The sequence below is a fragment of the Bos javanicus genome, chromosome 11, assembly GCF_032452875.1.
Source record: "Bos javanicus breed banteng chromosome 11, ARS-OSU_banteng_1.0, whole genome shotgun sequence".
NCBI classification, from domain to species: domain Eukaryota; kingdom Metazoa; phylum Chordata; class Mammalia; order Artiodactyla; family Bovidae; genus Bos; species Bos javanicus.
Genome location: NC_083878.1, coordinates 86,621,814 through 86,637,107, shown reverse-complemented (window position 1 = coordinate 86,637,107; position 15,294 = coordinate 86,621,814). Strand labels below are relative to the sequence as shown.

At 50.1% G+C, this 15,294-nt stretch overlaps 1 protein-coding gene across 8 annotated transcripts in view; it reads left to right on the top strand.

Annotated features, from left to right (window-relative positions):
- The window catches only part of ATP6V1C2 (ATPase H+ transporting V1 subunit C2), a 60,179-nt gene that overhangs the window by 30,713 nt on the left and 14,172 nt on the right, over positions 1-15,294 (top strand). For 5 of the 8 annotated variants that reach the window (XM_061433319.1, XM_061433322.1, XM_061433320.1 and 2 more), the window contains exons 4-7: positions 1,124-1,209; positions 2,312-2,341; positions 9,062-9,156; positions 14,875-14,966. In XM_061433319.1, the coding sequence (XP_061289303.1) occupies positions 1,124-1,209; positions 2,312-2,341; positions 9,062-9,156; positions 14,875-14,966 (303 nt within the window). The remainder of the gene's footprint in view (positions 1-1,123; positions 1,210-2,311; positions 2,342-9,061; positions 9,157-14,874; positions 14,967-15,294) is intronic. The other 3 variants (XM_061433321.1, XM_061433323.1, XM_061433326.1) reach the window with 1 other exon arrangement.

Here is a 15,294-nt window from a genome sequence, read left to right as displayed (position 1 = left end):
TTTTCTGAAGACTTAAAGAGCTTTAATTTTCTAATTATAAAAGCAATTTGTTGTTGTTGTTTAGTCGCTAAGTCGTGTTTGACTCTTTTCTGACCCTATGGATTACAGCCCACCATGCTCCTCTGTCCACGGATTTTTGCACGCAAGAGTACTGGAGTGGGTTGCCATTTTCTTCTCAAGGGAATCTTCCTGACCCAAGGATAGAACCTACCTCTCCTGCATCGGCCGGCAGGTTCTTTACTACTGAGCCACCAGGGAAGCCCTATAAAAGCAATACTGGATTATAATAGAAAATATGTAAAGTAGGAGGGACATTTTCACATAGCTGCAGCCGTTCGGTCTGTATAAGTTTGCGGCTTTTTTTCATGTAACATTATAGTACATGCCTCGTTCCACAGTCCTAGAAATTCTTTGTAAACCTTATTTTCAGTTCAGTTCAGTTCAGTCGCTCAGTCGTGTCTGACTCTTTGCAACCCCATGGATCACAGCACGTCAGGCCTCCCTGTCCATCACCAACTCCCGGAGTTCACCCAGACTCACGTCCATCGAGTCAGTGATGCCATCCAGCCATCTCATTCTCTGTCGCCCCCTTCTCCTCCTGCCCCCAATCCCTCCCAGCATCAGAGTCTTTTCCAATGAGTCAACTCTTCGCATGAGGTGCCCAAAGTGCTGGAGTTTCAGCTTTAGCATCATTCCTTCCAAAGAAATCCCAGGGCTGATCTCCTTCAGAATGGACTGGTTGATCGCCTTGCAGTCCAAGGGACTCTCAAGAGTCTTCTCCAACACCACAGTTCTAAAGTGGCTGCTAATAATCCCTCAGCTGGGTACACTAGCATTTACTTAAACAATCGTCTATTGTCAGACCATCCGGTGGTTTCCAGTTTCTTGCTGTCAGCAACATGGCTGCAAAGAGCATCTTTTTATTCAGAAAGCTTTTTCTGTTTGTCCTGTTTCCTTAAGATGGTTTCTCAGAAGTGGAAATACTGGTTCAATTACCAGTTTGCGTTTTATGTTTCTTTGTACATATTGCCAAATTGTTCCCCAAAGGGTGGCCCTGGCAGAGTGGAGAGCATTTTGAGGGTAGTTTTCTGCTCTTAACTGGCTTTGTATTCCTTCCCAAAAGTCTCATAAGGAGAATGGCCCAGAGCGTGGTGGAAGTGATGGAAGACTCCAAGGGAAAAGTCCAGGAGAACCTTCTGGCCAACGGAGGTAGGTCCCTGAAGCACGCTTATGATGGTCCTTTCCCAGCTTATTCTAGTCCATTCGTGGTCCCAGCTGTGGCCACACAGGAGGGCTGAAATGACACGGCACCGCGGAGGCTCCAAACTGACATGCCAGGCAGAGGCTGTCCACGCCGCTTAGAGCACAGTGGCACCGCTGTTTGGAAGACTCCAGTCTCCCTTATATTCCTTCTGTCTCATTTCTAAAGCACCTGGCTTTTCTTACCTGTGGCTGAGCTCCTCAGTGAAATTTGAGATTAAAATGGATTCAATGGGGTTTAGGGGTTAGTTGGCCCATGCACCTTCTCTGTCAGCCTCCCTTCTATCCCCACACCCTAATTGATTTAATCCTATCCCCAAAGGAGGCTGGAATACCTCCAACTGGATTCTTTAGCTGTGCCCAGTAATTAGATGAGGGTTAGACCAAAAACACTTTGTGTAGCGGGTTTGCATTTGGAATTTCTGTCTCCTACGCTGATAGGACAAGCCTGTAGATTCCAAGCATGTTTTGGTCTATGTATTAGGGCACAATTTGAGTGCCTTTAAAATGTGCAAGACAAAAACTCTGAGGCTTTGGGAACCTTAGAATTAGATGTTTCAATATCTGTAGAGATAATTAAACTCATGGCTCTATGCATCAGTATACTGAAAATGAAAGCATATATTCTATATTTAATATGTCATTTAGTACATATTATTAATATTATACACGAATATACATATATAATATTATACATTACAATAACATAATATTATGCATAATTACACACATATAATATTTAAAATATATCAATATTATAAATTTATTACGTATATATTCATGTTTTTTCCCCCCGGAACCTTTTTTTTTTTGATTGCCACATGCCATGCAGGATCTTAGTTCCCCAACCAGGAATTGAACCCGTGCCCCCTGCGGTGGAAAGGCAGAGTCCGATCCACTGCACCATTAGGGAGCTCCCATCTGGGAACCTTGGAAACCATTAGTTATATTTGCTTGATTAAATTGATAAAGAGAAATGTTCGTCTTCCTAAATCAGAACTTAGTTTTGTATATTACTGCAGTCTAATGACTCCATCCTCTAACGTTGCAGGTTTGAAAGAAAAAATGAAGTGTTTAAAGAGTAGGTTGTGTGTCGTTTGCTGTGTGTGTTCAGTGTGACGCCTGCGTGCCCCTGGGAAGGTGGAATCTCAGTCTGGTTGTAGGGATACAGTGACCAGGTGACGACGGATTTCTCAAGTGACAACCTCATGGCTTGGTCACAGTGTCCATATAACACAGACAGCAACTGTTTCTTCCCTTCCCCCTCTTCCTCGCGTCTCCCCTGCCTCCCCCAGCAGCACCGCATGCCTCCTGGAGTTCAGTATTGACTTTGGCATCTTTTTGTTTGTGGTTTGCTTCTTGCCTTGATGGCCATCCCCAGCATCCTCCTGCCTGTGAGGGCTGGCTGTTGGGTGGACCCTGACATCCTTAAACGCCAGGCTTAGCTTTGTGTGGCCTCAATGGGGGTCTCTCATACACTCTTAGAGCCTCTCCTGGGAGAGCCTCTGTGCTCTAACAGGCCATTTCTGGTTTTCCCGTTAGAAGGTGTTGTTTGCATTGGTTTTTCTCCAACCTGCTCAGACTGGTGGAATTAAAACCAGCAAATCCCATTAGGTAGGACATATACAAATCTTGGCAGACCAGAAGTCGCCAAAATGCCTTCCCAAATGCAATCTGTTAATTACACTGAGATTCCTCGCCTGTGTGCTAATCCAAAAAATTGTTTTGTTGAGTTGATGAACTGATTTATTTCCCAGCAGGTAACTCATAGGGCCCTAGACGGAAATGCTGACTTAGGACTACTTTTCTATCTGAGAAACCTGGTCTTTAGGATTCAAGAACTGACTCATTTGAAAAGACCCTGATGCTGGGAAAGATTGAAGGCGGGAGGAGAAGGGGACGACAGAGGATGAGATGCTTGGATGGCATCACCGACTCAACGGACATGAGTTTGAGTAAACTCTGGGAGTTGGTGATGAACAGGGAGGCCTTGTGTGCTGCAGTCCATGGGGTCACAAAGAGTAGGACATGACTAAACGACTGAACTGAACTGAGGATTCGAGAATGTGAGCTCACTTGACAATAATGATCAAAATGCTTGCATTCTATTCAAAATTCACGTCAGTTAAAATTAGGTGTCATTATTACATCGTATCCATCCTCAGTCTCCTCTCAGGAGGAGAGAATCCAGCCTTATTTGTTTCCATCTATTTCGTTATCTCTAGGCCTCCTGGGAGTCAGGTCCCCATGATTTTCCAAAGCTGGTCTGGTACCCAGCCCTGTGCAAACAAAAGTCAAGGACCCTCGGGTAGCGTTCATGGCCCGCTCTTGAACATTCATCACGCACAGCAGCATAGGAAAGTCTCTGAAAAGTACTGCAGTCAAGACACCTTTGAGACAGTTTGGCTCAGGCTCTCCTGATAGTCTGCCTGCAATGCAGGAGACCCAGGGTGGAGCCCTGGGTCAGAAAGATCGCCTGGAAAAGGGAATGTCAACCCACTTGCCTGGAGAATCCCACGGATAGAGGAGCCTGGTGGGCTACAGTCCATGGGGTGGCAAAGAATCAGACACGACTGAGTGACTAACACTTTCAACTTTCTTGATATTATTCGGATGGACGAGGAACTATTTTTCTTCTAGAGAGCACCCAGAGAGCTAGTGATAGAATTAACTGCAGGAGCTCAGGGTTTCTCCAGCAGGTGAGATTTTAATCTGATCTCTCTGAGGTTACCCCCCAGGTCTTCTGGGCTATGTTTCCTGGAGGGCCAGGAGCCCCGGCCTTGGAGCGGTCAGCCTTGGCCCTTTGCGACCTTGGCAAGTCACCTTCCTGGGTCTTAGTTTTCTTGCCTCTATGGACTTAATCCCTTTACGGTTCTCGGCCTGGGCACCTTTTGTTTCCATCTGTTCTTTGCTTCTTGCTGCGCTTGAAGCGGGAAGGACACAGGCGTGTGTGATTGCAGCAGAGCTGAGCAAACATGCCCTGGTCTGGCCGGGGCCCTGGAAGGCTCAGGGTTGGAACCACCTGACAGTCCGTCTGGCTGTCTGGCCTCTGTCAGTGTGGTCACCGGTCCTTCGTTCCTCTGCTGCCGGGAAGGCTTTGTTTAGGTTCTTGGATGACATCACTTGCTCAAGGGCAGCCATCTGTGTGTTTTGAGTGTTTTGATTCAAAGTGAGCCCGCCTGGGTCATGGTCTGACCTCACAGGCCTTCGATCCAAGCACGCACTGCTTCCTGGAGCCCAGGCTTCTGGGATTTCAGCCAGGGGACAGGAGGGGAGGGGAGCCTGTCGTTACAAGCAGGCAGAGAGGAGGCTGTGGTTTGGGAGCACCCAGAGGATCCAGGGCTGCCACTTTCTAAGGCTGAGAACCGTCCTCGGACCACACTCTCACCAAAGGCAATGTGCGAGGGGTAAGGTCCTCGTCTACATGATCTGGGCAAGGCGCAGTGTCTGGAACTGGTGCTCCCAACTGGGGAGAGGCGACGTCGGAGGAGGAAGTCACAGTCACAACCCAGAGGTCTCTGGAGCCTTCTGCAGGGAGCTCGTCACCGTCTCCTTATCTTCCCTCCTCCATCAGATACTCACACTTGGCCATTGAGCACCAGGCGCTGTGCTGGGTTCTAGGCATCCAGAGATGATCGCCCTCCAGGAGCTCGCAGTCCGGGGATCAGACCCGCAGCGCCTCATGTGCTGTCATGGAAACCAAGGGCTTGGGAGCCTTCACAAGGAGAGGGGCTAAGTTGTAGAGGAATTATAGGCGTTCTAGTGGACAGGAGGATGCATTCATTCTCTTTGGGCTGAATGCTGGAAAGCCCGGAGTTAGTAAAAAATGCATGGAGACAAGAGCTTGTCTAAAAGGTACCTCTTCTAAGCAACCTGGCTAGTGTTAGGACAGTGATCAGGGTTATTAGGAAGTTCTCGTATGAAGCACTTGCCGCTTGCTGGACACTGTCACAGAGCTCTGGGGACACAGAGATAGTCAACTGCCCTCAAGGAGCCTGAAAGAGCAGGGGAATCAACCATGGTTGTGTAGCGTCATTAGTGAGAAGGAGTTGGCCAGCGTCCACAGGCTCTGGCTGGCAAGGGAAGGGAGCGTTGGGCAGGCTTTCAGGACTTGGTCTCCATCCTGATGTTTAGGACAAGGGCAGCCATGAGAGGGAGAGTGAGGGGCTGGGGGTGGCTTGGCTTGGGTGGTGTGGTGTGCCCACGGGGTCTGGAGGGGGCAGTGGTGGGGATCGCCAGAGCACACATCTGCCTGGCATCAGCCTAGGGGGATGTTCCCTGGTCTGTTGTGGCGGGGAGGTGTTGGTGGCTCCCACCAGGCAGCAAGCGACCAGCATGGGAGCTGTGTGACGGTCATGCCTGTCCAGTGCCTGGCCCACAGTAGGGTTCAGTAGCAGCATCAAGGGTGACCACTGACACAGGACAAGTCCTTTGTGACCTTCGGTTCTGCCACTGACCATGCCCCTGCCATCCTCCAGACCTTAATTCAGCTCCTCACAGGCCTGGATCCTCCCTGCAAAGTCACCTCCCTGCCCTAGTGTGGCAGTCCCCCAATCCATATTAATATCAAATTAGTACCAAAATCCTGTATGAGTCAACTCAGGCTACCATATCAAAATACCCAGACTGGAGCTTAAACCGAGGACATTTATCTCTGGAGGCTGGAAATTCAGGGTCAGGGGGATGGCAGGGTTGGCTCCTGGTGAGAACCTGCCTCCTCCGCTGTGTGCTCACACGTCCCTTCCTTGGTGGGAGCACACACACACAGGACGGGGCGGGGGTGGGGGCGGCTCTCTGGTGCCTCCTTCTAAGGGCACTTAGTTCGCTGGGTCAGGACCTTGCCTTTGGTGCCTGCGGGGTACCCTCGGCAATCGCAACACCATTGGAATCTGAAAGTGAAAGTCGCTCAGTTGTGTCCTGCGACCCCATGGACTATACAGTCCCTGGAATTCTCCAGGCCACAGTACTGCAGTGGGTAGCCTTTCCCTTCTCCAGAGGATCTTCCCAACCCAGGAATCGAACTCAGGTCTCCTGCATTGCAGGCGGATTCTTTACCAGCTGAGCCACAAGGGGAGCCCTTGGAATCTGAAGGACCTCTCTAAGTCCCGAGACCAGATGTATCAGTGTGTGGTTCTCAGGAAGGCACCAACCCATGACAGCTTCCCTGTGTCCCCCCACCCCCCACTGCCTCCGCCACTGCCTCACCTGCCCAAGGGTGGGGCAGAGAAGGAGCACCCCCCACCCCCAGGTCCACGTTCCTCGTCTCCTTTTCTGGTGGGGGTTACATGACTTACTCTGTGCCAAAGTTTCCTTGTCTCTAAGCTGGAGATGATGATAAGACCCAACAGGGTTGAAAAGTAAATTAACTGAAATATCGGGTTGGCCAAAAAGTTCGTTCAAGCATTTTGGTATCCTCTTATGGAAAAACTCAAATGAGCTTTCTGGCCAATCCAATATTTCATGCATCCAGGCCAGGGTGAAGCACCAACCAGGGTCAGCTGGCTGTGAAGGTCGTCACCAGCATCGTCATCCTTATGTTGAGTGAGTTAGTGAAGTCGCTCAGTCATGTCCGACTGACTCTTTGTGACTCCCAAGGACTGGTAGCCTAACAGGCTCCTCTGTCCATGGGATTTTCAAAGCAGGAGTACTGGAGTGGGTTGCCATTTCCTTCTCCAGGGGATCTTCCTGACCCAGGGATTGAATCCGGGTCTCCCACATTGTAGGCAGACGTTTTTACCATCTGAGCCACCAGGGAAGCCATCCTTATGTTAAAGCCCATCTAACAGCTCTGCTCTCAGACCTCTTCCCTCCCCCAAGCCCCACTTCATTTCCATCTGCTCCGTGGCGACTCGTCAACCCCAGCTGTCCGACTCAGGCTCATCTCGAGCTGAGCCCGTCTCCTCTCGCCTCTGCTCTGGCCCAGGCTGCCACCTCCTGGCTGCCTGCCTGAGTGAATGTCCCCTTCTTTCATGCCCCCATGCAACCTGGAAACCCAAGTGTCCCCCCAGGCTCCATTTTGCATCCTGTTAAGCTGACCTCCTGCCTCCACCCGCAGGGCTTGGGCCCCCAAGCTTTTCCTTCTCTATTGCAAACCTGAGACGACTGCTCAGGACACAGGTGTGCTCGCCTGGCTACGTAGCCCCTGGAGGCTTGTGTCTGGACCTGCTTTGCTGAGCTTTCAGCTCTGCTGTTGGAGTCGGAGGGATGCGTGTCCAACTCCCGGCACACATGAGGGGCTCAGTAAACGGGCCCGGAGTCTTGATTGCCACAGGAGAAGGTGTAGACGAGACTTGACCCCACTCCGTCCACAGCCCCAGCCCGTCCATACCCCTGGCCCATCAGCTTGACCCAGGGATTCCCCGTGCCCAGAAAGTGATGTTGGCCAGTCCACCTGGTCAACACCCAGCCCCCTCCTTCACTGGCCACATGGCAAACTCTTGGCCCCCTCAGGACCCATGTGAATACAGGGTCTCCTCAAAGCCTTCCGAGCCCCCTAGCCCCCAGGGCAGGAGGCAGGTGCTGGCTCCCCTCCTCCTGCAGTCCTGCCCTCCTCGCATCATGCATCTCACTGGGGTATCAGGTTAGACCAGAGTCCCCAGGAGACTGAGGGCGAGCAGGCTATGACCTGCCAACCCTGGCATGGTAGCGAGCTGCCTTCGGTCATGGTGCCTGAATGTCGAGGGATGGTGGCCAGTCCCTTTCCATCTGTGTGAGGGTAGGCTGGGAAAGGCTTGCGTCCACTTAACCTGGGGTGAGAATCCAGGCCCTTCTTGCTGACTTCGAGGAATTCGGGGGCCCTCTTAGCATGCCATACACGGAAGGGGTGACTGACTGGGGTGTAACCTGCAGTTGGCCCCCAGGTAGCACCTTAGAGGAGTGCGGGCCCTCCCCTAAGGAGAGTGGGCCCTCGAGAGACTTCCCCTGGTGCTCCCACTGCTCAGGTAGGGAGACTGAGGTGCAAACAGGATGGTTACTAACATGTTTCTGTGCCCCACCGCCCCCAGCACTGACCTCCAAGCCTCTTCCTCTGCCCTCAGCTCATTAGAGACAATCGCAAACACCCTGGGGATGCGAGGTTTAGTTTGCTTTTGAAGGAAGTGAGGGAAAAAAGGAAACGTTGAAAAGACACAGATTTGTTCTTCTCACTATAGACTTTATACAAAGGAGATACCCTGACATAAGCACATCTGTGCCAAGTGGCGAAAACGACATACGCGAACACTAGTATTTTGCTAATGTTGAAAATGCCTTCGTTAAAGCAGACATGCATGGCGCTGGCCTGTCTAATGCTGGGCGTGGGAGGCAGGAAGATTGCTTGTCTGCTGGGCAGCTGGCACCTGTGACAGGCTGTGTGGTTTGCAGAGGGTGGCTTGGGGCTCTCTGGCATGCCTTTGGGGTACTTCTAGCCAATAACTCATGGCAGGGCATGTCCGAACCTACTGGAAAGGGCGGGGAATTCTCCCAGTGTCTGAGTTTCTCCTAACTCAGGGTCCACCTCCTGCAAAGGCAGGGCCTCTCACGCAGAGCTCTGGGGCAGCTGTCTGGGTTTGAGTCTGGGCACAGGAGCTCACCCTTACAGCATCCCGGGTGATGGGCTTTTCTGAGGGGCTTGGGAGCTGCCTGCGGGCCTGGCTGGTGGCTGGCCCGGCTTCTGCTCTCCCAGAGAGGGGGGAGCCCCGAGTCTGTCCTTCAGTTTCTCTAATTCATTGGTTTAAGTGGGGACGTTGGCCCGGGCATGGCGCCTGGGTCTCAGGAGAGAAGGGAGGCCCACTGTCTGCTGAGATGCGTCTGTCTCTTGCAGTTGACCTAACGTCCTTTGTGACCCACTTCGAATGGGACGTGGCCAAGTATCCCGCCAAGCAGCCGCTGGTGAGCGTCGTGGACATTCTGGCAAAGGTACGAGGAGGGTCTTCTCTCCAGGGGGGTCGCACATCTGTGACCCTGACCGTCTGGGGACACTGGGGTGAATCTACATGGCCTTTGGACCCTGATGAAGCAAGGAGGCACTTTCCAGGATGCCAGAGGCAGAAGGCGGGGTGGGGTTCAGGGCACCCTGGAAACAGGTTGATGACCACCTGCCCCCCTATACCTCTTCCAAAGTTACTTGCTCAGTCATGTTTGACTCTTTGTGACCCCATGGACTGTTGCCCGCCAGGCTCCTCGGTCCATGGGATTCTCTAGGCAAGAATACTGGAGTGGGTTGCCATTCCCTTCTCCAGGGGATCTTCCCAACCCAGGGATCGAACCTGGGTCTCCTGCATTGCAGACAGATTCTTTCCCATCTCAACACAGGGAAACCGTATGTACCTCTTCCAAAGTGAAAAGTGAAAGTCACTCAGTTTGTCCGACTCTTTGCGACCCCATGGACTATACAGTCCATGGAATTCTCCAGGCCAGAATACCTCTTCCAAACCTACCACTCGACAGGATGGCTTCATCTTACAGGACACTCCCCTCCAGGGGCACTCTGAGCCCCTTGGTGTTCTGAGCCCAGACCCTGGAGTCCGTTCACTGCGCCCCCCTTTGAAAGATGCTGATGGAGAAGTCAGCCCCTCCCTGACACCCCTACCCCCAGGGTGGTTGTTGACGTAACAAAAACTATCAGCTTCAGTGCAGCGTTGGGCTTAGGAGCCCTAACTCCTGCAAGGCATTGCCCAGCGTGCCACCCCTGATGACACTGGGGAGCTGGGAAGCCCTGGCCCCACAATTCAGCCTTCTTGGTGAGCCGTGGTCTCCAACTTCTGCTCCATGAATGAAAGTATCAAAGTGGTATCAGCTTCCTCACCCTGTGTCTGCCCCAGGATCACTGGAGTGATGCCCTTGGCACTGGCTTGGGCCTGTTCCCCAGTGGGAAATGAAAATCAGTTAACTAGAGATATCCTGGTCAGAGAAACTCCCTTCTAAAGTGACCAGTGTCTTTTGGGTGTCCAAGCAGGTCTCCCCACTGGGAGGTGCCCCATGCTGACACGGGCACGGCTGGGCCCCCGACCCTCCTGCCAGCTGAAAGCTGAGCCCACCTGCCTCCATTAATGAAAAGGAGCAGGGATGGGGACCCAGCCCATGACTGCGGCCATCTCTGTGGGCTGGGCCACACTGAAGTTGTTAAAGGGCCTCTAGATCTCACCAGCCTACAGTAAATAGCAAAGTTTCTTTCTTCGCCATATGCGTGTCCACAGTGGTTAGTGGGAGCCTGCTTCTTGTCCACTCACTCAGGGCACTGGCCCCTGGTACCTCCACCACCTGAAGCATCCCTATGCAGGGAGGTACATGGTGTCTCAAGGCTCTGCCTGGCACACATGCCTTCAGTGGTGGGGAGTGCATGCCAGCCAGAGGCCAGAAGGAGCAAGGCTGGGAGTATTTGGTCCTGGACACATTCTTGAAGCACCACCAAGTGCCAGCCACTCTGTCCAGAATTGCAGAGTTGACCCAGGTGCAGACCCACCCTCAAGGGGCTCAGTCTGCTGGAGAAAGGACTCGTCTTCCTGGGTAATCTGCTCCGTGGCATTGAGCTCAGAGAGGTTCAGCTGACACCAGGTCATACAGCCAGAGCAGGTAGGCACCTGAGGCCAGGCACCCGGGGAACCGGGTCTTGGCCTCGGTGGTCTCATTTCCCTGCCCATTGAGGAGGGGAACTCGGATGTGCTCCTGAAACTTCGAGAACAAGGGACATCTCCCTGTGGTCAGACTGGTGACCTCTCTCCAAACTGGAAAGAGCCTTCTTCTCTGTGCAGAGCATGAAGGGGCTACTTGGGGCACAGCCGAGCCTGGAAACCTGGGCACTGGTCAGGGCTCAGCCACAGCGGGTACTTAGAGGGGCCAGGACGAGGGTCAGACAGAATTGACCTCCAACAGAGCCTGAGGGACACAAGCCTGTTATCCTTCTCCATCAGAGGGCAGAAAGAATGAAAACCACAATCACAGAAAACTAACCAAACTGATCACGTAGATCATAGCCATGTCTAACTCAATGAAACTATGAGCCATGCCATGTAGAGCCACCCAAGATGGATGGGTCATGGTGGAGAATTCTGACAAAACGTGGTCTACTGGAGAAGGGAATGGCAAACCACTTCAGTATTCTTGCCTGGAGAACCCCATGAATAGTATGAAAAGGCAAAGGTTGGTAGGTGCCCAATATGCTACTGGAGATCAGTGGAGAAGTAACTCCAGAAGGCAAGAATGAAGAAACGGATGTGACTGGTGATATAAGTAAGGTCCAGTTCTATAAAGAACAATATTGCATAGGAATCTGGAATGTTAGGTCCATGGATCAAGGTATTTGGAAGTGGTCAAACGGGAGTGGCAAAAGTGATGGCAAGAGTGAGCATTGGCATTTTAGGAATCAGTGAACTGAAATGGACTGGAATGGGTGAATATAACTCAGATGGCCATTGTATCTACTACTGTGGGCAAGAATCCCTTAGAAGAAACGGAGTAGCCCTCATAGTCCACAAGAGTCCAAAATCAGTACTTGGGTGCAATCTCAAAAACAACAGAATGATCTCTATTCATTTCCAAGGCAAACCATTCAATATCACAGTAATCCAAGTCTATGCCCCAACCACCAATGCCGAAGAAGCTGAAGTTGAATGGTTCTATGAAGGCATACAAGACCTTCTAGAACTAACACAGAAAAAAAAGATGTCCTTTTCATCATAGGGGACTGGAATACAAAAGTAGGAAGTCAAGAGGTACCTGGAGTAACAGGCAAATTTGGCCTTGGAGTACAGAATGAAGCAGGGCAAAGGCTAATAGAGTTCTGCCAAGAGAACGCACTGGTCATAGCAAACACCCTCTTCCAGCAACACGAGATGACTATGCATGGACATCACCAGATGGTCAACACTGAAATCAGACTGATTATATTCTTTGTGGCTGAAGATGGAGAGGCGCTATACAGTCAGCAAAAACAAGACCGGGAGCTGACTGTGGTTCAGATCATGAACTCCTTATTGAAATCCATACTGAAATTGAAGAAAGTAGAGAAAACCACTAGACCATTCAGGTATGACCTAAATAAAATCTTAGAATTATATAGTGGAAGTGACAAATAGATTCAAGGGATTAGATCTGATAGATAGAGTGGCTGAAGAACTATGGATGGAGGTTCATGACACTGTACAGGAGGTGGTGATTAAAATCATCTCCAAGAAAAAGAAATGCAAAAAGGCAAAATGGTTATCTGAGGAGGCCTTACAAATAGCTTAGAAAAGAAGAGAAGCTAAAGGCAAAGGAGAAAAGGAAAGATATATCCATCTGAATTCAGAGGTCCAAAGAATAGCAAGGAGAGATAAGAAAGCCTTCCTCAGTGATCAGTGCAAAGAGATAGAGGAAAACAATAGAATGGGAAAGACTAGAGATCGCTTCAAGAAAATTAGAGATACCAAGGGAACATTTCATGCAAAGATGGGCTCAATAAAGGACAGAAATGGTATGGACCTAAAAGAAGCAGAAGATATTAAGAAGAGATGGCAAGAATACTCAGAAGAACTGTACAAAGAAGATCTTCATGACCCAGATAACCACGAAGCTGTGATCACTCACCCAGAGCCAGACATCCTGGAATGTGAAGTCAGGTGGGCCTTAGGAAGCATCACTATGAACAAAGCTAGTGGAGGTGTTAGAATTCCAGCTGAGCTATTTCAAATCCTAAAAGATGATGCTGTGAAAGTGCTGTACTCAGTATGCCAACAAATTTGGAAAACTCAGCAGTGGCAACAGGACTGGAAAATGTCCGTTTTCATTCCAGTCCCTAAGAAAGACAAAGCCAAAGAATGTTCAAACTACTGCACAATTGCACTCATCTCACACACTGGCAAAGTAATGCTCAAAATTCTTCAAGCTAGGCCTCAACAGTACGTGAACCGAGAACTTTCAGATGTTCAAGCTGGTTTTAGAAAAGGCAGAGGAACCAGAGATTAAATTGCCAACATCCGTTGGATCATGGAAAAAGCAAGAGACTTCCAGAAAAACATATACCTGTGCTTCATTGACTACATCAAAGCCTTTGACTGTGTGGATCACGACAGACTGTGGAAACTTCTTCAAGAGATGGGAGTACCAGACCACCTGACCTGCCTCCTGAGACACCTGTCAAGAAGCAACGGTTGGAACTGGACATGGAACAACATATTGGGAAAGGAGTACATCAAGGCTGTATGTTGTCACCCTGCTTATTTAACTTATATGCAGTGTGTGTGTGTGTGTGTGTGTGTGTGTGTGTTAGTCACTCAGTTGTGTCCGACTCCGTGTGACCCCATGGACCCCAGAGGCTCACCAGGCTCCTCTGTCCGTGAGATTCTCCAGTCAAGAATACTGAAGTGGGTTGCCATTTCCTTCTCCATTGTATTTGAAAAGGGAAGAAATAAAAATATATGCTGGATGTACTTCTGGATATTTGTATATGATGAACTCCTTTCCCAAACTGGGAGTACATCAAGGCTGTATATTGTCACCCTGCTTATTTAACTTATATGCAGAGTACATCATGCGACAAGCTGGAATCAAGATTGTCGGGAGAAATATTAATCACCTCAGATGTGCAGATGACACCACCCTTATGGCAGAAAGCAAAGAAGAAGTAAAGAATCTCTTGATGAAAGTAAAAGAGGAGAGTGAAAAAGCTGGCTTAAAACTCAGCATTCAGAAAACTAAGATCATGCCATCTGGTCCCGTCACTTCATGGGAAATAGATGGGGAAGTAATGGAAACAGTGACCAACTTTATTTTCTTGGGCTCCACAATCACTGCAGATATTGACTGCAGCCATGAAATTAAAAGACGCTTGCTCCTTGGAAGAAAAGCTATGACCAACCTAGACAGCATAATAAAAAGCAGAGACGTTACTTTGCCGACAAAGATCTGTCTCATCAAGGCTGTGGTTTTTCTAGTAGACATGTATGGATGTGAGAGTTGGACCTTAAAGAAAGCTGAGTGCTGAAGAATTGATGCTTTTGAACTGTGGTGTTGGAGAAGACTCTTGAGAGTCCCTTGGACTGCAAGGAGATCCAACCAGTCCATCCTAAAGGAAATCAATCCTGAATATTCATTGGAAGGACTGATGCTGAAGCTGAAACTCCAATACTTTGGCTACCTGATGCAAAGAACTGACTCATTAGAAAAGACCCTGATGCTGGGAAAGATTGAAGGCAGGAGGAAAAGGAGACGACAGAGGATGAGATGGTTGGATGGCATCACCAACTTGATGGACATGAGTTTGAGTAAGCTCTAGGAGTTGATGATGGACAGGGAAGCCTGGCTTGCTGTAATCCATGGAATCACAGAGAGTCGGACACAACTGAGCAACTGAACTGAGGGCCTGTGGAGTGGGGGCTGGAGGGTTGTGAGAGTCTGAGATGGGCTTGAATAAGAACAAGACTCCACTCACTGAGTAATGCTAGAAAAGCCATTTATATCTCAAGCCTCCTGTCTGCAACGTGGGGCTCTCTGTAGGGCTGGGTTACCGGCAGTCTGTGAGAGCAGAAGGAAGAAGAATGTAAGCCATTCCAGCAAATGGGCAGGGTGCAGTTTTTCCTTAACTGCACCAGGAGCAATTTGCGGCAATTTTGAGAAGTTAAACCAACTTTTTAAACTCTCTTTTGCTTTTCCAACTAGCAACTGGCACAGATCGAGATAGACCTGAAGTCCCGAACAGCTGCCTACAACACTCTGAAGACAAACCTAGAAAATCTGGAGAAGAAATCCATGTGAGTATTCGGGCCCTGGGCTCCTGGCGGCCTCAGGGCCTGGCTGAGTTGGGGTCCAGGCTGGGCTTATACCCATGTGTTTGAGATCATTGGCTGAGCCAAGGTCTGTATCTGTCCGTGTCTGAGCGGGAAGGCCAGAGGCACTCCTGCATGTTCATGAGCTGTGTGCTGGGGGGGGAGGTCAGCAGTCACAGTGGTTGATCCTTTGAGCATATACACTGAGTGAAGGAGCTGAGGGTGAAGTGGGTCGGTGTCTACCTCCCTCTTCTGTTAATTCTTTCGAGCAATGGGTTTTTTTGGGGTTTTTTTCGGCCACAGCTTGCATCTT